Raw genomic sequence first — 21291 nt, 5'->3', positions numbered from 1 at the left:
TTCATTTAATGTATGGCAGTGTAAAGTGCTGTGTATTTGGCTATTCTAATGTACTAAGTTGTTTGTCTAGTTTATAGCGTTCCCATTTACATCATGGTGGTTGTTTTTTTTTAAACATCTTAGAAGGTGGTCAAAATATAAGGTAAACCATTGTAGAAGAATGTTTTGCATCTATCAGTGGAAAGAATATTTTTGATGCAAAGTGTAAACTTAATCTCACAAGATCCTGTTCCTGGTTCAACAACTTTGCTTGATTCCTCAGCATTACCAGTGGTCTTCAAACGTGAGCTACAGAACCAAGAGATTCAGGAAGGGGACAGTGTTACTTTGCGATGTGAACTTTCAAAACCTGGCGTTCCTGTGGTTTGGAGGAAAGGAACACAGGTGATCAGTTCTGGAGGAAAGTACCTCATCAAACAAGTTGGCTGTACTGTCGAGATGAAGATCACTGATGTTAAACCTGAAGATGCTGGAGACTATGCTTGTGATTGCGGAGACAGCATTACTACAGCCAATGTCAAGGTTAATGGTAGGAGAGGACCAACTGCTTCATGAATTCTTCCAGCATTCTAATCCATCTTTGAACTGCATTGTCACTACCCATGTTTGTGCAGTATGAATGCTTCCACAGCTTATTATGAAGATGAAGATAAAGCTAAAAAAAGAAATTTAAATGTATGCTGTTGGTGTTGCTGTTGGTGTTTGTTTGAACTGTTGGCTTAGGGTTTTACTTGTTACTTGTTACTCTACAGAATTAATCTCTTGCATCTTATACCACTCTTTACATTGGCAGCACTTCCAGTCATCTTCACACAAGCACTGAAGAACCAGACAGCTGTTGAGGGAGAGACCATCAGCTTCCAGTGTGAACTCTCCAAAGCAGACATTCTAGTTGAGTGGCGCAGGGGGGAAATTGGCCTATACCCCTGTGCTAAATATGAATTCAAGCAAGATGGAAACCATGCCCAACTGATCATACATGACCTTGAACCTGAGGACTCAGGTGACTATATCTGTGACACTGGAGAACGCCAAAGCTTTGCATATCTGGAAGTTAAGGGTAGGCTTGGATTGAACCGTCTTTATTTCCTGTATCATTTGAAGCCGTTTCTTCATGATGACCTTGAAACACTTGTTAACTCACCTTTTGCAGCACTGCCAGTTCTTTTCAAATCATCTCTGAAAAATTTGGAGAGTGTAGCTGGGGAAAATGCAGTTTTTCGATGTGAACTTGACAAAGCTGGAGCCAAAGTCATCTGGAGGAAAGACAAGAGTGTAATAGAAGCAAGCAAAAAATATCAGCTGAAGCAAGATGGGGCTGTTGCTGAGCTTATCATTTACAAGCTGCAAGGAGGAGATGCTGGAGACTACTGCTGTGAAACAGAACATGATCGGACATCTGCCAAACTTGCTGTAAAGGGTATGAATCACCTTGTAAAAGTCCTCATCCCTCCTAACTTTACCTGATCATTCTCTTTTGATGCTCTCGCATCTACTCCATACCATCCTAAGTACTATGCCATCCATCCTTTCTTATATGCTTGTACCACCTTCTCTCTGCACGTGGTTTTGCACATTCAGTTTCTTTACAACTTGCACAACCTTTCTCAAATGAACTCCCATTTCATTTAACTAGATTAATTAAGTTTAGTTTTTTTTTGCAATATTCATAACATTATAGCCTACACTTTTCCCTTAGCAGTTCAGCTTTTATTTTTATATAAAGGATAGCTATTTTAGTCATGACTTGTAAATTTAATTGAAAAGATTTAGATTATTACGGATTTTATATGATATTTTGGAAATGTATTCATGTTTTGACTTGTTGAGTACTTATGATAAAATGAAACCTGATTTTGCTTTCAGAACCTGATATCATAATCTTAACTGGCTTGAAGAGCTGCATAGTCAATGAAGGCGAGGACGTTCATTTCGAATGCCTTGTCTCTCATGATAATGCACTCATTGTTCAGTGGACGCTGCAAGATGTTCCACTACAGAACAATGAGAGGAATGAAATCCGAATGGAAGGCAAAAGGCACACACTTACACTAAGAAGTGTCACACAGAAAGACTCGGGCACGGTGTCCTTCCATGTTGGTGCACACACTTCTTTTGCTTGTCTCACAGTTAAAGGTAAAACTAAAGAATTATTTGGATTTTCTAAATAGTAGTTTTATTTCACACGTTCTTTTATTTCACAAGTGGGTCATTTAATGCATCATATTGCAAAAAAAAAAAAAAAAAGTCTGGTGACCAGCCACTTTATCTATATTTCATGCATGTATGTTATCTGTTCAATCTTCACTTGTCAAATATTTGTCTTATCTTGACCATTGTTTGGTAGTATAATGATCGGATATTACATTTAGAAGGTTGACTATTCTTCCTTCCTTTTAATTTTAATTTTAATTAATTTTATCTATAGTAGAAGTGCTTCAAAAAGTTTAATAGTTTCTGAATCAAGCATTCCAAGGTTAGGTTAGGCTTATCTTGTCCCTGACCCTGGCTTTGTTTAGAAACTACGAAAAAAATGTATTACCATCTTATGATCTTCAGTATGCAGGTTTGGGGTGTTGCACATATCTTAGAATGTGTTCTGTGTATCACTTTTTTTCGCCAGCAATCCCTGTGCTATCGTTTGTGAAGGAGTTAACAAGCCAGGAAGTCACAGAGGGAGGCAGTGCTTCATTATGTTGTGAAACTTCAATCCCTGATGCCAGTGTGACCTGGAAGAAGGACACTCAGGTCCTATCTGATGGAAAGAAGTATTCCATAAAGAAGAATGGCACATTCCAAACTTTAGAAATCTATAAGCTATCAGTGGACGATGGTGGCGAGTACATATGTGAAGTGGGAGACAAACAAAGCAAAGCTACATTGACCGTCAAAGGTAATTCTTGATTCTTCTTTAAAGATGGACTCCATTTTACACTGTTCCCCTGCAGAAGCAAGAGTACTTAATAGTATTAGCATTTCAATCATGAATAACATGGAGTAGATTTTACCTTTTATATTGTCTCTAAGGCATGACCCCAAGTAGTATGTAAATCAAACATCAGTGAACTAAGAACTAAGATGTTCTCCTCCTTTTTGGGATTTAACTGGAATGTCACAACAAAATCCCAAGTTTTTAATAATAAACTATAATGTTTGTAGGATTAATACATCCTCTTACAATCTAAGTCACTTTTAGTAGATAGTCAGTAGTTGGATATTTACCTCTTTGACTTTTCGGAAGATCCTCAATAGTCCCTTTTCATCACGTTCCTTCCATCCATTCCCAGAATGTGTAAAAATCACAAGAGAATTAAAGGATGTGACTGTGATAACGGGCGAGGATGCTATCTTCCAGTGTGAGGTATCCCATACAGGGGTTACGAATGTTGAATGGTGGCTCGGCTCCAACCACCTTCAAAACAATGACTTAAATCAAATCAGCTGCAGAGGGAGGGAACACAGCCTAGTGCTGAAAATGGTCACACCCGATGATTCAGGTGATGTAGCGTTTGTGGTTGGCCCTCAGAAGAGCATCGCCTACTTGTTGGTGCAGGAGAAACCCAAAGGTAAAAGACACATTATGGCTAACAGCACTCATTGTTGGCAAGCAATCTAAGTCATTAGGTAGTAGCTGCACTCATTTTGCGCAATTATAACAAAAGACTTCCTAGGTGCTTTTCCATTTGCTTTGGCCATTCTATAGCTACACACCAAAAGGAGATTTCATAAAGTTTTCATACATTTTTGGTTCAGAAATAGTCTTTCTAATTCCTGCCCATAATTGTTTAAACAGGATTTCCTCAATCAGTAAAGCTCTTTAATGTATCACAGTATATGTTCAAGTGTCTAATTTTCAGAGTCTTCAGGCAGACATTATGATGTGACATCACTTGGGTTTGGGTTTCTCCTGTCCATAGTCATATTCTTAGAGAAGCCTCTGGACTTAACTGCCAAAGAGGGTCAAACAGTCACACTGTCCTGCATGACCTCTGACCCTGAGGCCTCTGTTACCTGGTACAAAGATGAAGTGATGATAAAGGCAGGTGGACGCTATCTGCTCTACAAGGATAGAGCTGTCCATCAGCTTCGCATCCTTAGGGTGGAGGAAGGAGATGCAGGGCTGTATACATGCAAAACCAAAGATGCAGAAAGCTGCGCCACCCTTACTGTTAAAGGTAAACTGGTTTGTAGGCCTGTGACTTTTTTGTTTTAATTTTATCAACATGCCTGAAGATAAAGTGAATGCATATGGGTTTCAGGAAGACCCATTCTGGTTTTCTTTTCTTTATAACTGCCTCTCTTGTGGAACAAAGAAGATTTTGATTCCCTCATAGCTATCCGCAGACGTTTAAAATTTCACATTTACTTTCTTTGAACTTCTTTTCTTACCCTTCATCAGGTCAACCTGCATACTTCCGGAAGGAGTTAGAGAACCAGAATGCAATAGAGGGAGATAGTATCACCTTGCTTTGTGAACTCTCTAAGCCGGTTAAAAGTATAGAGTGGAGAAAGGGTGGAGTGGTGCTCCAACCCAGTAAGAAATTTGAGATGAAACAGGAAGGTTGTGTGCTGGAGCTCCATGTCCATAATCTGGAACCAGAGGACAATGGCTACTACACTTGTGATGCTGGAGCCCAGTTAACCACAGCATCACTCACTGTGCAAGGTATCAAATAACAATCTTAAATGGTTTGCGGTCTGTATTTAAGTTATAAAACTTTCTGAAGTAGAGCAAACTGGTTGAAGGTTATTTCAAATCTGTAGCTTTTTGAATTATGCCAGTATGTCGTCATAAGTTTCACATTATGTTTTTAACGCATCCTCAATATATGAGTATTTTTAGACGCTGGTGATCTAAGGGATTCTGTGTCTGGTCTCTGCAGAGGCTGAGGTTCTCATAGTATCGGGTATAAAGAATATAGATGTGTATGTGGGCGAACAGGCAATTTTCTCCTGCCAGCTCTCTCGCCGTGCCAAAGGCAGAGTTCAGTGGTGGCTAAATGGCACTCGTTTGGAGAACAGTACCTTCAGTGAAATAAGTGTGGGTGAAGACCATGTCTACACTCTCACTCTAAGGAACCTTTCTCCCAATTATTCGGGTACAGTCCTGTTCAAAACAGGTGGTCTGACGTCTTCCGCCAAGCTGTTAGTGAAAGGTACCAAATGCAGGGCTGCTTGGCAGTACAGAGATCTAAAAACTGAAAATTATGAATAGCACGGGACTAGTGTTGTGTCCATGAATTTTCGAAATCTAAAAGTCTTTTATTAATTCTGTGAAGCATTTGGGTGGCCTTGAGCTTTTTTTAATTTTTATAACAGTAATAGTTCGATCATAGACCTAGAATTGTGTTTTAATCTGTCCTTGAAGTATTTGAGTACTGTTTGTCTTCTTTAATACATGCTGCAGACATGCTATAGACTAACATTACTGAATTACTTATCCATATTAATTATATTCTTAATCCAAAGTGTCTTTGCACAGACTACCCTGGAGAATCCTTCGGTTAAGTGGGTTACCCATGCCTAGAATTTAGTCTTTTTGTTAGATCCTTTATTGTTCGACTAAAGTATACATTAAAATGTGTTAACAAAAAATAATAATAATCATTTTTAATGAAAATTCATGGATGCATGTAGTCCATGTGTCCATTTCTAACCTCAAACAGTAGATTTGGCTGCAATATCACGGCTTGCAAATTACTTACAAAGTTGGCATACTAATTTTTAAATTAGAAAACTGATTTTGGGCTGAGGTATAGATGTATACAGTATGTAAAACTGAATCCCTAGTGAATGCACTAAAGCATCTAAGTGAAATTATACAAGCAACCTTTTGCCCCAAAATTCAAAGAACAAACAATAATGGTCTTGCATGCACTGACTCCACTGTTCGTTTGTGCTGCATGTACTTTTATTTATATATATATATATATATATATATATATATATATATATATATATATATATATATATATATATAAATTGGCCTTATTTTGACCATGACTTTGGTCAGTTTGGAGTAGAGAAGCAAAAGATTTTACACTTACATGTACACTTCAGTACCTTTAAGTGAAAAAAAAGCAGAAGCTACAGCTCACTGACTTAGATTGTGAAGTATTAAAGCCTGCTGTTTTAAACTGAATAAAGCACTCATATTTTAGTTTAAAATTACAAAAAAATTACAAATTACCCAAAACCAGACAGAGGCTTGAGGTGAAGAACTCTACTTCCAATTGCATTGGGGTCTTATATTACTTATCCCAACCACCAATCCTCATTAGATCCTAATGTGGAGGTGGTCAGTGCCATGGAGGACCAACGTGTAGCAGAAAACCAGCCTGCAGAGTTTATCTGTCAGTACTCCCGGCCAGTCAAAGCTGTATGGAAGCGAAACAGCATACCTGTGCAAGCAGACGGTCGCAGGGTGATAGTTGAACAGGACTGGACTGTTGTGCGGTTGTACATTAGCTGTGTGGAGCCCCAGGATTGGGGGGATGTACTCCTGTGAGGCAGAAGGAACCTTTGTTGTGGCACATCTCAGGGTGCAAGGTGAGCACACCTGTAGACAAAGAGAATCTATGTGTAATTCATACACAAAGACTCAGTATAAGACTTGCAAAGAGTTTGAGAAACATAAAGGAATAGGTTGCACAAGTTATGGTTTACCACAAAGAGTTTTTGTAGGATACTGGGATTCGTTTTTTTTTTTTTTCTTTTTTTTACTTGAGCCAAAAATTGCTGTTTTTCACAACATCTTCATCATCTTGCTGGCTATGCATCATGTGGCTATGCATCATAACCATCATGTGCTTTTTATCACACCTACCTTTGCTTCTATGCTACTCAATGCTGGATGCTATATGTTAGTGAAATGCTGGAATAATTGGTAATTGAGTGTGATTGTGTTTGAATCAGTTACTGTTTTAAGTTTAAGAACTGTTTTGTACTCAAGGTCAGTGAAAGTCATTGTGTACTACAGTGACTTAGCGTGTATAAAGCCAGCGTTTTTTTCAGGTATTCTCTCTCTCTTGCAGCTAAACCAATTGATATTCTCCAAGAACTGAGTAATGTGGAGACCATTAATGGTGGGGAGGCACTTTTTGAATGCTCCTTGTCTCGTCCTGAAACCAAAGACTGCCGGTGGTTAATTGATGGCAAGCCTGTGAAGGAGTCTGCAAAAGTGGAGATTGTTTCCTTTGAGAGTGGCAGACGCCATCTTCTGCTTTTAAAGGACTTGCATCCCTGTGAAAACACAAGGGTTACATTCCAAGCTGGTGCTTCATCAACTACTGCTCTTCTGTCTGTCAAAGGTACATCATTTCTGATGTATTAGCATTACATTTAGATGAAAGTGTTATGTCATATTTTATCAAAGAAAATGACAGCTCTAGATTTATAGGTCATGACTATATTTTGAATAAAGATGCAGTTCATTTTCTACTTTAAATTGTATAGCTTTATTTATTTACTATTTTGTTATAATTTCATACTGCATTTTAATGATACATTAAATATAAAATGTAAATGTAGTTGTGGATTTTTTTCTGTACAGCTTGGCAACTGGAGGTGGTCAAGCCTTTGGAAGATAAGACCGCCATTGCAGGAGAGCAAGTTGAGTTCACTTGTGTATTGAATGAAGCTGTGCCTGAGACTGAAGTGACTTGGTATGCAAATGGTGTTGAGCTTCAATGTAATGACCAATGGGCCATGAAAGCCAGTGGCTCTTCCTACAGCCTAATTTTGAAGAAAGCCCAGGCTCAGCTCACACAGGAAATCACATTTGCAGCTCGGAATGCCTTATCGATGGCCAAACTCATCACAATATGTAAGTGTCCTCATTTGTGTCTCATTAATTATAATTTCTGCTATTATGCTTATTGTCTGAGATTTTTTTTTTTTTTCATTTTATCTGGATATTTATAGCTGTGCCTGATCCCCCTGAAGACCCAGAGTTGGTTAGTAAAGGCCCAACATTCGTCACCTTGTCTTGGTTCACACCCCTCAGTGATGGAGGAAGCCCAATCATTGGATACCGTTTGGAAATGCGTCTAGTTGACAGTATCCTCTGGCTGCCCTGCCACACAGAACCAGTGTGCAACACTGAATTTCTGGTTGAAAACCTCATACCGGGGGCAGGTTACAGGTTCAGAGTGGCAGCCATTAACCGTGCTGGTATTGGAGAGCCTGTACAGCTGCCTCAAACCGTGACACTTGGTAAGTGGTTACTTGCAGAAATAACTAACTTACTGAAAGCAACCTTATAGAGTAAATTGTGGGTGAAGACAAACTGCCTCCATAGAGTCCATATAGAAGGCTTGCTATCAGCAGTCTGCCCAAGATCAGCGTTCATCACTCCTGGTCCTGGAGAGCTACTTTCTTGCAGTTAGTTTCAATCATGTTCCAACAACACCTAGCAATAACTTTAAATCAAGCCCAACAATCTTGATCATAACTAGAACTAGAACTGAAGGAAAGTGGCTCTCTAGGGCCAGGAGTGAAGAACTCTGCCCTGCTATAGTAGTAGTAGAACACTAAAAACTATACTCTAAACAAGTGTATTTTGTATTTGTTCTTGTTGAATTCTTGCTGCATTTCTTCAACTGTTCTTTGAATGGACTTTTGGTCTTCAGATGCACCAGTGACCATGACCAAAATGTTAAGCAGCTCTAAGATCCAAAAAGGAAAGATGGTTCGTTTAGAGTGTGAGCTTTCTACAGAGACCAAATCAGTCACATGGTTCAAGGACAACAGAGAGATAGAGTTTGGAGTCAAGTACCAAATGGTAGCAGAAGGAAAGAGCCAAGTTTTGCTCATAAAGGATTTCCAGTCTACAGACCAGGGTGTCTATTCTTGTGTAGCCTCAGAAGAGGCAAAGACTTCAATCAACCTTAACCTCGAAGGTACTTTACATCGCTTAACCTCACATCTAACTTACTAGTGTTGTTTATTTGTGTGTCTTGGTCAAAGTGTTTGGAACTTTCCTACTTTATGATTTTCTTTGTTACGAGATTACAGTATCCATATATCTTTTTCCTGTCTCTTTGCAACTTCTTCAAGTTACTGTCATGTACATGTCAATAAGATTAAGTTACTGTATGTCAAAATAGTGTTATCGCCAACAAGTACTAACTATTTGTAAATGTTACTAAAACCTAGGGGTGCTCCGATCACGATCGGCCGATCGTTAATGCGCATCTCGTCAGTAAAGCCGGTTTCTAATCAGCGGTTAATTCCATCAGGTGCGTGATTTCACATAGAGCAACTGTTACTACACAGAGCCGTTGTTAACTGAAAATTAACGTGATTTGCGCATCTTCTCTATTAACAACGGCTCTGTGTAGTAACAGCTGCTCTATGTGAAATCACGCACCTGATGGAATTAACCGCTGATTAGAAAACCGGCTTTACTGACGAGATGCGCATAACGATCGGCCGATCGTGATCGGAACACCCCTACTAAAACCATTAAATTATATTTCAGTGTCTTTTCTTTTCATGTGCAGAAGTGAATTTAACATTTCAAGCTGTTTTTACTTAGCTTTATTTCTCTTTATTATTTTGGTGTTAATCTACATTTACTCTTTCGTATTATTCACAATTTACCCCCGTCTTTATTACAGTCAAATTGCTGTTGCAGAGGCAAATTGTTGATATATTTAATATAAACTTTTTTCCGACATAAAACTTTCACCATGGGTGAGACTGATTAATGATGGCTACCTGATTACAGGAGATGACACAACACTTTCTCAGGATGAGGGCAGCCAGCCCAAATTGCCCCCTGAGGCTGCTTCCGAGGGAGATTTACATGCTCTATGGGATGCAGTGGCCAAGAAGAGGAGAATGAGTCGAGAGCCCACATTAGATTCAATTTCAGAGTTGCCAGAAGAAGATGGAAAGGAAAAGGCCCAGAGCAAAGAAGGAAAAGTAAAAAAGGAAAAGGAAGTGAGACCTGTTGAGCCACCTCCCAAGATCACAGCAGAGCCTAATCTCTATACAAGTTCTGATGAGGAATCTCTCAGTGGGACAACTAGCTTGATGTCTTACCTTAAGAAAAGCAGCAAGTCCTCTGTGACTGAGACTACTGCCTCCACGAAACTGTATGAGCACTTCCAGATGACTGAGCAATCTGTTACAAAGACATCTGTAGAGCCCCTCATGGAAGCTCCGAAAGGGGATGAGTTGCTAGAGGCTGCTGTCAAGATTCAGGCAGCCTTCAAAGGTTATAAAGCCAGGAAGGACATGAGACCAGTCTTCAAAGAAGTATTTAAGGATCAGTCTAAGGAGCCCAATGGGACAATTCATCTCGAGTGCATTGTGGAGGGTAAGCCAGATAAGGTTCGCTGGCTGAAAGATGGTGAACCCTTAACAGATGGCAAGCACCATCACATTGACATCTATAATGATGGCACCTGCTCTCTGGTAGTGACTGCTGCCACAACCAAAGACACTGGTGTATATACTTGTGAAGTAACCAATAAGTTTGGTGTTTCCACCCATAGTGGAAAAGTCACTGTAGGGACACTGCGGGAATCTTCTGGGCGACGCCCCCTCACTCTGGGCTACAGTGCAGATAGTGAAGCTGAGAGCTCCTCAGGGAGTGAGATGGATGAGACTTTACGCCAAGCGAGTAAACGATTAAGGCGACTTCTACGTACTCACCTCCCTCCAGATGTGGAAGAGGAATCTTTTGTTAGTGCGGATGAAGGAGATTTACCGCCACCAGCTCTACAGACTTATAGGGAGGATGATCAGTATATCTACATCCGCTTTGATAACCGTGCAGAAGCTCAAGTAGCTTCCCAGCGCTTCCAGGAAATGTTTACTTATCAAGGAGTTCCCATCGAAACGGCCATCATTGCAGCAGCAGGTGCTAAGGTAGAGTTGCGTATCACAAAGATGGGTCTCTCCCAAGATGGCTCCAAAACCCCAACTCAGGACCAACCAATGCCTGCTTTCATGACAGGAGCCCCTGGTATGACACTTCTTCCATGTGGTTTTACTATAAATGTTTTTGCTCCGATTTGTTTCTTTATAAAGTTGCATGATTCAGTGTTGGATTGTTTGTCATTATAGGGAGGCACTTTTGAAATGTTACACAAAAAATGTTGCGACTTGCTTGTTTTGGAAGTGATGGCATGTCATGTTTTTGCCTGGTTCAGCATTTCTGCTCAAGTATTGCTATGTTCTGTTCTTTTCGGTTTTGTTTGCTCTTTCCTGTTATCTTAATCACCTACCAACCTCCCAGCGGCCCCCATCATCCTGACGGAGCTCCGTAGCCAAGATGTTCCTGATGGGTTTCCAGTCAGTTTTGACTGTGTAATTGTCGGCAACCCCCCTCCCACTGTGAGATGGTTCAAGGATGGAAAGATGTTGGAGGAAAATGACCATTACATGATCAACGAAGACCAGGAAGGCCATCACCAGCTGATCATCACAGCTGTGCTGCCCACAGACATGGGCGTGTACCGATGCATGGCTGAAAATGACAGTGCCATCGCCTCCAGCAAGGCTGAGCTGAGGGTGGACAGTGAGTACACTGTTAAAAGAAAGTGTTAATCAAAACCAAAAACTCACAAATGTAGACAAGAAAACAAAATGTCATCCCAGATTAAAACATTTTAACAAAGATGGCACTTTCTTTTACTGGTGCATCTGTGAAGTGTAAGAATGTGACTGCATGTGTTTTCATTGTTGTCGTTTGTCTCTAGATGGACTAAAAATGCTCTAGACCTACATTCATGCTTAAGATGAATGCTATTAATATTTATATGTATTTTGTTATGCAGAACTAATTAGAGCTAATTTCATCTGTTTACTGCATTTTTGTTGATTTGTTGTTTGAATTTTTGTTGTTTTAATTTATACTATTCTTAAAGATTTGAAAACTCATGTTGTTTGGTTATTGATTCAGTCTTGTGTATCTTTAAAGTGTCTTGCAGTTCAGACTATGACACAGCAGCTGATGCCACAGAGACGTCTTCCTATGTCAGTGCTAAAGGTTATGTGTCTAGGTAAGATTCAACCATTTAATTTTAAATGATCTTTATGATGTTTTATATCAGTACTAAAGGGATAAAATAGATTTTCCTCAAATCCTGTCCAGAACAAACCTCTGATTTAAATTTCATGCTAGTTTTAAATGGACTTCTTCTTGTGTTTGGGTTGCTCTTTTAGCTCGGAGCACAGGGACACAGAGGCTTTTGAGTCAGTGGCAGAGGACGAGCAGCTTCCTCAGATTTTGGATGAGTTACATGATTTATTCCTCAGTCCTGGAGCACCCATTGCCAAAATGAGTGTCAGGGTCAAAGGTCAGCTGTTTTTCCCATGGATGCAAATTCTGTCTCATTTCAGATTCTACTTTTAATAGATTCTAGTCGCTCTAACCATAATGGCGTTAATGTCCTAAATCCTTTTCATGAACATGTTTATATTCCTAATAAATATTCACATTGTTTTGTATCCAAGACTACTGTAATTTTTTTAGCTGTTGCATTTGCAGAAGTAATATGGGTGGAAAATACAGTTTCATGTTCAATGCCTTTCTGCAGGATTTCCAACACCAAGGGTTTACTGGTTCAAAGACGGCACCCCACTCCAAGGCTCCAGCAGAATTGTATTGTCGACCAAACGCGATCAACACAGTCTTGAGATTTTGGATGTTAAGCGTGAGGACACCGGAGAATACTCAGCATATATTAGCAATATAGCTGGCTCTGCCTACTCTTCAGCAAGATTGAATGTACAAGGTAAATGTTCCTTTTATATTTAAACTCTATATGTCACCTGCATTGGGTCTTTGCAATTAGAAATTATTAATCACAAAATTACAGTAAAACTGTTTTCCAAATTAAATTTGCTACATAAATTCTTCATGTTTGTTTCTTTGTTTACTTTCACTAATTAGCTCCTGGAGAGCGCCCAGCACCTGTACAGAGACGAATGAGAGGTAAACATCTTGCATACAGCACATGTGAATATGAATCCTTGTTCCACATGATGTAAAATGCAAAAGCATTTTGAAATTAAGTATTGATATGAAAGATTATGCATGCATTTTATTTGCTTCGCCACTTTTTTTCCACAAATAGATTCAAAGGTGCCACTTGTGCCACCACGCTTCCTAGAGAGATTCAGCAACAAGAAGGTGAAACAGGGAGCAAGTATAACGCTGTCAGTCAAAGTGGAAGGTATGGTGTGTTACCACAATAAGTAAAATACCAAGAAAAATGACTTAAAATGCAATTTTGAGAAATAGACCAAAGCATTAAGCGTAACATTGGTTCAGCTGCACATTACAAAAGATGAGATATATTAGCCAAGGTACTGTTTCCACAGGCTCCCCAACCCCATCTGTAAACTGGTTAAAGGAAGTGTCAGATAAGGATGTTCTTTGGATCAAAGCAGACACACCAGGTTACAAGGTGGCCAGCTCTGGCCGTCAACATAGTCTCATCCTCATGGAAGTGGGAAAAAAACATGGCGGTATGTACACTTGCATTGCCACCAACCTCGCTGGACAGTCAGTCAACACAGCCCGACTGGACGTGGAGACAGGTCAGAAACTCATGGTTCAGTTATTAACACTAGTAATGTCAGAATCGTGACTTATTTTAATATCATTTTTTTATACCAAGATTATGGCTGATATGAGTACCCTTTTATCATGCTTGCTTTTCTGTCCAACAGCACCAGAGCAAAAGAAAGTGGCTCCAGAGTAAGTTTAAATATAAAAGCATTCAGCTGTCAATTTAGATAATTTTATTAATCTAAACATTTAAAAATGTTAACATTTTAGCGATTAAGATGTTTTTTTATTTTCTCCAGGGTTCTGGGAATTACTATCAGCCCACCAGAGGAACAGGGCAAAGGTGAATATTTGATATTGATTTTCTGTTTTTTTTTTGTTTTTTTTTTACTACTTTTGTTTACTATCAATGCAATGTCAGATTAGGTCAGAGTGACTGCCATCAAATATTTGTCCAATAATCTGCAACAAAATACAAAGTAATTACTATGATCACATTTCAGGAGAGATCAAACTACCTTCCATGGGAGAAGTGGGTACTGATGAATTCTTACAAAAACTCACAACCCAAATCACTGAAATGGTATCTGCCAGGATTACTCAAGGTAAGAGAAAAAACTTTTGTCAATAATACTGTTAATATATGTCATTTTGCACTATTAATAACTATTTATCTTGCTACTGTAGTCTTTACAGATGCATCCTAATATTCACTGAAATCGGTGTGCACTGTTTGAGTTTAGCATGTGCTCAAATGCTTTGAATTTATGTCTCGGGATGTACTGGGTACTGAAATGGAGTACACCTGTTGCAAATTCACTGTTTTAAATAATTATACTCTGGAAATTTTTAATGAACACATTCTGTGTGTTATCCTGAGCCTCCCTTTTATTAAAAAAAATAATTTCTCTGAATCTCTCAGTTAATACACAGCTCACTGGCTACATTCTTTTGTCTGTCCATCAAACTATCCATCCATCCTCTCATCCCTCTATTCACTCACTTTCTCATTGAAACATTGATTTGTTAAGACAGCTTACAGACCATCAAGTGCTCCAGTGGATGAAATCTTGGCCTAAAGTAACCAGTATGTATACGCAGAACCTCCAGTTTAACATACCAGAACCTTTTTTCTCCACGAGGCTATGCTGTTGTTAATCACTTTGCTTGTCTGTTTCTTTGGCTCTCAACATTTTTTTTAAAAAGGAATGAATTTAAGCTCTTCAGTAGTGTTAAAAATGCTGCAAGTATTGGCTAGTAGTAGTAATAAAGTCACAGTTCTTTAAAATCAGAGCAATTTGTCACAATTATAAAAAACTGGACATTCTTAAATTCAGTGGAAGCAGACTCTTATTTTTTTTTTACTTTCAAGGTGTCTCTGTTTCATTATACACTAAGAAAATTGATGAATGGGCTCACTGACATTCATTTAGACTTATTGAGTTGCATGAGCATTACATTAGTGTTTGTGTGGGCACAATTTTATTTTAAAACAAGCATGATATAGTGCACATTAAATCGTAGGAAAACATGATACAGTACAGTATTTTAGTCATAGATTATTAAAAAATCTGATATTAATGAATGTTACATGTTGAGCTCAGGTGATTGTCCAAATGTTTTATTATTTATTTATTTTTTGTCACTGATGTTATTTGCATTAATTTCTTTTTCTACAAAAGCAATGGAAAGAGTTTGCCTGGTGAATATTATGGTAAAATATTCTTATGATCAATGGATGAATGAATGACTGAGAAAACTTTGTTTGTAGAATAAAACACAATTCTGTTACCACTTATTTAGAAACAGTATTTTAAATCCAGTGGATCCCAAAGTGTTCAAACCGCCCTAATTCTTTATATCGTGTTAATATGAAATTACCATGGATCCCCGCCAGCCTGTCTCGACCAAACATTGTAATAGCTTGTGACACAATCACATTCTACAGGTAATTAACCAAATAAAGCAATTTACGCTTACTGGAAGCGAAAATGCTTACACACTTGAATCGTAGGCTAAATAAAAAGCGATTATTGCTGCTTACCTTCTCTTTAGGTCATCGTATTTCCCTCATAAATCATGCTCAGCATCCATTTGGGAGAGATGATTTCCATATCCATATAATCTCTTTGGGCTGTCTGACAATTGTGTAAATGGTCGTTTTTGAGAGAGTTTCAGTACAGAGGTTACCGTAGCCTTAATAACCGCAAGTTCTGTCAGGTCGCGGTTTCTTTTAAATAAAGGCGGTAAAATTTAAATTTCACAGCGGCAAGCATTTGTTGTCGCGAGATTAAATCTACGCAGTTGCTTAAACGGGAGTAGACGATTCGCATCGACTAGCATATGTCGAATATGTATATTTATAAAGAAATACAATCTATATATATATATATATATATATATATATATATATATATATATATATATATATATATATATATATAAATATATCACACAAAAGTACATGTTAAAGATGTGTACAGTGTTCTTTTTTTTTCTTTTTTTTTTTACTCTGAAATGTTTGCTTACAATATAAAATGTGGGGTACCTTGCGATTTCTATTTATTATTCAAATTTCATGTCCAGATTTATATTTTCAGACTGCATTCAAAATATGTGTCTGCTGGTTTTTTCATGATCATAATCTGAGCAAATGTGTTGTAGTTCTATGAAAATGTGACACTGAAACCCATCCTGTGTCAAACATGATACTTAAACATGTTGTGACCATAATTGTTCGACACAATATCTCTTTCTTCCTCTATCCTTTTGTCTCTGTCTGCATCTAGCTTCATTGCGTGTCCCAGGAGCTGATGATGACGATGATGAATCAAAAACCCCATCCCCATCTCCACATCATGGCCGATCACGCCCTCCATCTCTGATCGCAGACTCATCATCTGAGTCTGATGAAGGAGATGCCAGGGGAGAGGTATTACAAATAACACACTCTCAGTGTCATCAACAAACGAATTGTATTATTATTATTATAACTAACATAACTGTGTCAGATCTGTTGCTATTCGGTTCACATAAGAATTTAGAAGCATTACCATTTATTGAAAAAGAGGAAGTAAAAATGGATGTGTAATGTTGGTATCATAATTCTGTAGTTCATATTATGTTTTATTTGAGTTAAGTATCTGGTTAATATTCAGTTCACAGAATATTTGAAAGCAGAGCGTGAACATGACAAGTCACATTTTCCAAATGCTCTGTTATCTCAATGCATCTGTGCAGATGTTTGAAATCTACGTGGTGACCGCTGACTACAACCCCATGGGGGTCAGTAAAGATGCCATCGCTCTGAAGGAGGGCCAGTATGTGGAGGTTCTGGACTCTGCCCATCCACTTAAATGGCTGGTCCGCACCAAGCCCACAAAATCCCACCCATCTCGCCAGGGATGGGTCTCGCCTGCATACCTCGACAAAAGACTGAAGGTCAGATTAAGTTACTTCAAAATGATAACTAGTCACCTAGTGGTGAAATATTGATTTTAAAATTTGACATTAGGGTTAAAATGCATACTAATGATGGAATGGTTGTGTTGTAGCTGTCTGCAGATGTAGCAGACCTCCCAGAGACCTCCAGAGAAGAAGTCTCAGAGACGGAGTACAAGAAGAAACTCTGGTAAATTTGGACACATTAACTACAGTTCAGGGTGCAGTTTATATCATATCCACTTTAGTAATTCTACCCCGGCTTCATATGTATCTAGTCAACTTGTCCAAGAGCTGATCAACACAGAAACTGAGTTTCTGAAGCAGATGGAGTTCTTCACTTCACACCATCTGAAGCATGTGGAGGAGCAGAGCACACCACCTGAAATCACCAGCCAGAAGGAAACCATCTTCCGTAATATCAATGATTTGAAATCCTTCCACAGCAGGTACAGAGTTCAGACAGTCAAATATGATGGTTAAGTCTATAAATTTGTATCTATAATTTTTATTTTTAAGAATTGTTTTCATTTATATGCTAGTCTTGGCATACAGATGTGAAAACAGGGAGATGCGTAATGAAGGTGCCTGTTTTCCAGCTCTTTGCTACCTGGCCTGCAAGATTGTGACACAGATGATGACATTGCCATGCATTTCCTGAGAAACTCTGAAGGGTTTGAGAAATATCTGCAGTACTTCATTGGACAACTGCAAGCCGAGTCAGCCATCAGTGAGAAAGAAGTGCACCAGTATTTCAAGGTGGGTTTACAAATTATTGACAGTATAGTGATGGATTTCTGGGGCATAAAAATTGTGACTTTTAATCTTTGTGACTTTTTTTCCTTTGTCTGTAAAAAAAGTGATGCATGATTTATGTATTTTTATGTATTTTCATTAGGATTATACAGCCTCAGAGTTGGCAAATGTTGACCCCTCAGAAGGTCCAGTGCTAAGCATCAATGCTTACCTTCAGAGACCACCAGAGAGAATTCAGAAGTACAGGGCTTTACTGAAGGTAAAAAAATACTTAAATACAATAATACTAATTCTGGCAATCTCCACTTTCAAAATGCTAAATATTTATATATAGAAATCGTGTTATGCATTATGTGATATAACTCTTCACTAATATTTGATAGTGACCAACACATTTCCATATTTCCTGTGATCTTACTGTAGGAATTGATCCGGAATAAAGCGAGGAACGGTCAGAACTGCTGTTTGTTGGAGCAAGCCTATGCCATGGTGTCGTCCCTCTCCCAGCGCTCAGAAAACACACACCATGTATCTCTCATAGAGAGCTACCCCGCCAATCTGGAGGCGCTGGGAGAACCTATAAGACAGGTACAGTCCCTAAACTCAAATGTCGCCATTTAAGGTACTGGATAATTGCTTTGTGATTTAAGTGTTCTTGCATGTTTCACCTACTTGTAGTAAATGTAAAAACTTTTCAAATCAAAGTGTAAAATGAGGTTCTGGATTCTTCTACAGGGGCCTTTTATTGTTTGGGAAGGAGCTCCTGGAATTCGAACATCTTCCAGAGGTCACCACCGCCACGTCTTCCTCTTCAAAAACCATGTGGTCATCTGCAAACAGAAGAGAGACACTAATACAGACACTCAGGCATATGTGTTCAAGAATATGATGAAGGTTGGAGCTTTGCAGAAGCTTTTAAAATACAGAAATTAAGTGATGCACATATTTAACACAGTGTTTTTACTGTCCAAATATGTTGACATGGATCACTGGTTCTGCCGCATAATTTCACTTATCGTTATTGTTTATAAAAATATAATGCATGTTTATTTTTTGTCTTTAGCTCACAAACATTGATGTGAACGAGACCGTTGAGGGTGACGAGAGAGTGTTTGAGATCTGGCATGAGCGCGAGGACTCTGTGAGAAAATACACATTGCAGGCACGGACTGTTATCATCAAGAACTCCTGGCTCCGTGACCTCCGTGACCTCCAGCTGCGCTACAGCATGCCAGCCTGGAGTAAGTCGCCAACATTGATATACACATTGCTCACAACTCGGAAGTTAGCCTGCTTCCTGCCACAAAAACCCCAAAAGATTTTGTCATTGGCTTTTTGGATTATTAGCTACAGAAAATAAGCTTAAGTGAAAGTTTTTGATTCGTACATGCTTTGATAATCTTTTTAACATTTTGAAGCCTAATAAAGTCGCCAAATGTAAAAAAAACTACAGTTATGCTAACATCACACCAACAACACTAAGCTTCTAACAACTCTTTAAACTTTATTTAAAATCTGCATGTTGAAAAGTTTGAGTTCGAATCGATTGCAATAAGTATAAACACGATGAAGCTGTAAAAGCGGACTGCTGAGTAGATGAGTTTACCGGTTCAGTTTGACGTTTTATGTTGTAGAATAAAACACTAGACCTTATTTCAGGTGTTTAGCCAAAAACAGATTTTTGTTTATGCATTTTAGCATTCAAAAATATATCATCCCTGCAAGCAAGTGGCAAAAAGAGAAAACACCTATCTGTCCTATTATCTTATACTACAATAAAAAACACGCCCTAGTCCTAATATTTAGCATATTTGTTATTACAGGCTCTCCAGATTTTGACTCAGTTTTGACAGACTACACAGCGGAGCTCGGACAGACCGTAAAGCTCGCCTGCAAGGTGACTGGTGCCCCCAAACCACAGGTCACCTGGTACAAAGGTAAAGAATCAAATCTTGGGTGTTTCCGCCCTTTATGACTTCTTAGAAGTTAAGTAATTCATCCATCTGATTCACAAACAGACGGACATGCCGTGGAAGCAGATCCTCACCACATCATCATTGAGGACCCAGACGGCTCTTGCACACTCATTTTGGACAACATGACGGCAGACGACTCGGGACAATACATGTGCTTTGCCACCAGCTCTGCGGGCAACGCCAGCACACTAGGCAAAATCACTGTGCAGGGTGAGTGATGGACATGAGCAAATTCATGTTTCCAACCTAGTAAAGCTGGTTTCACTCCATTGTGAATTATTTCATTTAATAAGAACTAATTTAAACATTTTAATATAATTAAATTTCTTAAAGTTTACATAGTTAGAATAGACTGATGTTTGATACTTTTAATACTGTTAAGTTTAAGTTTTATTCCTTTTGCAGTACCTCCACGTTTTGTGAATAAGATCCGGAATGCCACACTTTATCCAGGAGAAGATGCTCAGTTCACCTGCACCATCCAGAGCGCACCAAGTCCCAAGATAAGGTAGTTACTTCATTTACGTTATTTCCATGTTTAAATATTGAGTCAAAATGACCCAGAATATCTGATTGATTCATATAATAATATTCAAATCAAGTCGTTCCATAAATAACGTCCAAAAACCCAACACCGCTTTCTTGTGTTCTCGGTTTCACTGACAAAATGACTCGAGCTAGTATTAAACTATGCCATTTCCCTGGACAGATGGTTTAAGGATGGTAAACTGCTGACAGACCAGGAGAAGTTTCAGACATACAGTGAAGCGCGCAGTGGGGTGTTGGTTCTAGTTATCAAGAACCCTGGAGAACGAGATCTTGGACACTATGAGTGTGAGGTATGGGGATTCTTTATTTAGTCCTTTCAGTTCTTACTTTACTCCAACCCTGAGGAAATAAGCCTTGTATTATTGATTTGCAGCTGTCGAACCGTCTGGGCAGTGCCAGGTGTGCCACGCAGCTGATCACTCCTGCTGTGGCAATGGCGCGAGAACGTAGAGCAGATCAGGCCATCAGTATAGAAGGTAAGAGAGACACACATATGCCATCAAATAAAAAATAAAACATCCCCATCTGTTCTTGAAAACTCAAAACAGATTAAAAAAAAAAAAAAAGGTTCACATCCTGAGACAATATGTATTGGTTTTAGAAAAGGGTCTACAATACACTATGAGAGTTGGTTAAAGAAATTATCAGGTGCAGAAATATATATATATATATACATACACAAATTCACTTATTTAAGAATTTAGAAATGAGATTTCTTTTATTTCAGCTTCATGTTTGTACCTCAAATTCATTGACGTGATGAATTAAGTTGATAACTGAAAATAAATTGTATGTTTTTAAAAGATGATTTACAACTTTTATTGTTATTTTTTTCCCCAACTAGTAACAGAACAAGAGACAAAAATGCCGAAGAAAACCATAATTATGTAAGTCTCGTGCACACACACATAGAAGCACAAATTAAATACACTACTGTTCAAAAGTTAATAAATAATTTTATTCAATAAGGACACATTATATTGATCAAAAGTGTCAGTAAGTCACACATTGTTACACAATATTTTAATTAAATGCTGTTGT

At 38.5% G+C, this 21291-nt stretch overlaps 1 protein-coding gene across 23 annotated transcripts in view; it reads left to right on the top strand.

The window, feature by feature from the left end:
- obscnb (obscurin, cytoskeletal calmodulin and titin-interacting RhoGEF b) overlaps positions 1-21291 on the top strand; it is a 53694-nt gene that overhangs the window by 29460 nt on the left and 2943 nt on the right. For 6 of the 23 annotated variants that reach the window (XM_026258428.1, XM_026258432.1, XM_026258436.1 and 3 more), the window contains 39 exons: positions 263-529; positions 794-1060; positions 1154-1420; positions 1867-2136; positions 2624-2893; positions 3288-3566; positions 3918-4175; positions 4400-4666; positions 4884-5156; positions 7035-7310; positions 7553-7825; positions 7924-8214; positions 8631-8900; positions 9731-10975; positions 11249-11530; positions 11933-12014; positions 12178-12311; positions 12552-12749; positions 12908-12949; positions 13092-13190; positions 13339-13557; positions 13690-13717; positions 13828-13871; positions 14032-14133; positions 16318-16460; positions 16769-16969; positions 17083-17159; positions 17248-17418; positions 17569-17728; positions 17868-17984; positions 18149-18313; positions 18461-18619; positions 18789-18966; positions 19549-19662; positions 19744-19911; positions 20107-20209; positions 20411-20540; positions 20624-20726; positions 21095-21137. In XM_026258428.1, coding sequence (XP_026114213.1) covers positions 263-529; positions 794-1060; positions 1154-1420; positions 1867-2136; positions 2624-2893; positions 3288-3566; positions 3918-4175; positions 4400-4666; positions 4884-5156; positions 7035-7310; positions 7553-7825; positions 7924-8214; positions 8631-8900; positions 9731-10975; positions 11249-11530; positions 11933-12014; positions 12178-12311; positions 12552-12749; positions 12908-12949; positions 13092-13190; positions 13339-13557; positions 13690-13717; positions 13828-13871; positions 14032-14133; positions 16318-16460; positions 16769-16969; positions 17083-17159; positions 17248-17418; positions 17569-17728; positions 17868-17984; positions 18149-18313; positions 18461-18619; positions 18789-18966; positions 19549-19662; positions 19744-19911; positions 20107-20209; positions 20411-20540; positions 20624-20726; positions 21095-21137 — 8035 coding nt within the window. The remainder of the gene's footprint in view (positions 1-262; positions 530-793; positions 1061-1153; positions 1421-1866; positions 2137-2623; positions 2894-3287; positions 3567-3917; positions 4176-4399; positions 4667-4883; positions 5157-7034; positions 7311-7552; positions 7826-7923; positions 8215-8630; positions 8901-9730; positions 10976-11248; positions 11531-11932; positions 12015-12177; positions 12312-12551; positions 12750-12907; positions 12950-13091; positions 13191-13338; positions 13558-13689; positions 13718-13827; positions 13872-14031; positions 14134-16317; positions 16461-16768; positions 16970-17082; positions 17160-17247; positions 17419-17568; positions 17729-17867; positions 17985-18148; positions 18314-18460; positions 18620-18788; positions 18967-19548; positions 19663-19743; positions 19912-20106; positions 20210-20410; positions 20541-20623; positions 20727-21094; positions 21138-21291) is intronic. The other 17 variants (XM_026258440.1, XM_026258446.1, XM_026258445.1 and 14 more) reach the window with 8 other exon arrangements.

This window comes from Carassius auratus, unplaced genomic scaffold (genome assembly GCF_003368295.1).
Source record: "Carassius auratus strain Wakin unplaced genomic scaffold, ASM336829v1 scaf_tig00214714_1_2670353, whole genome shotgun sequence".
NCBI lineage: Eukaryota > Metazoa > Chordata > Actinopteri > Cypriniformes > Cyprinidae > Carassius > Carassius auratus.
This window is presented reverse-complemented; position numbering and strand designations above follow the sequence as displayed.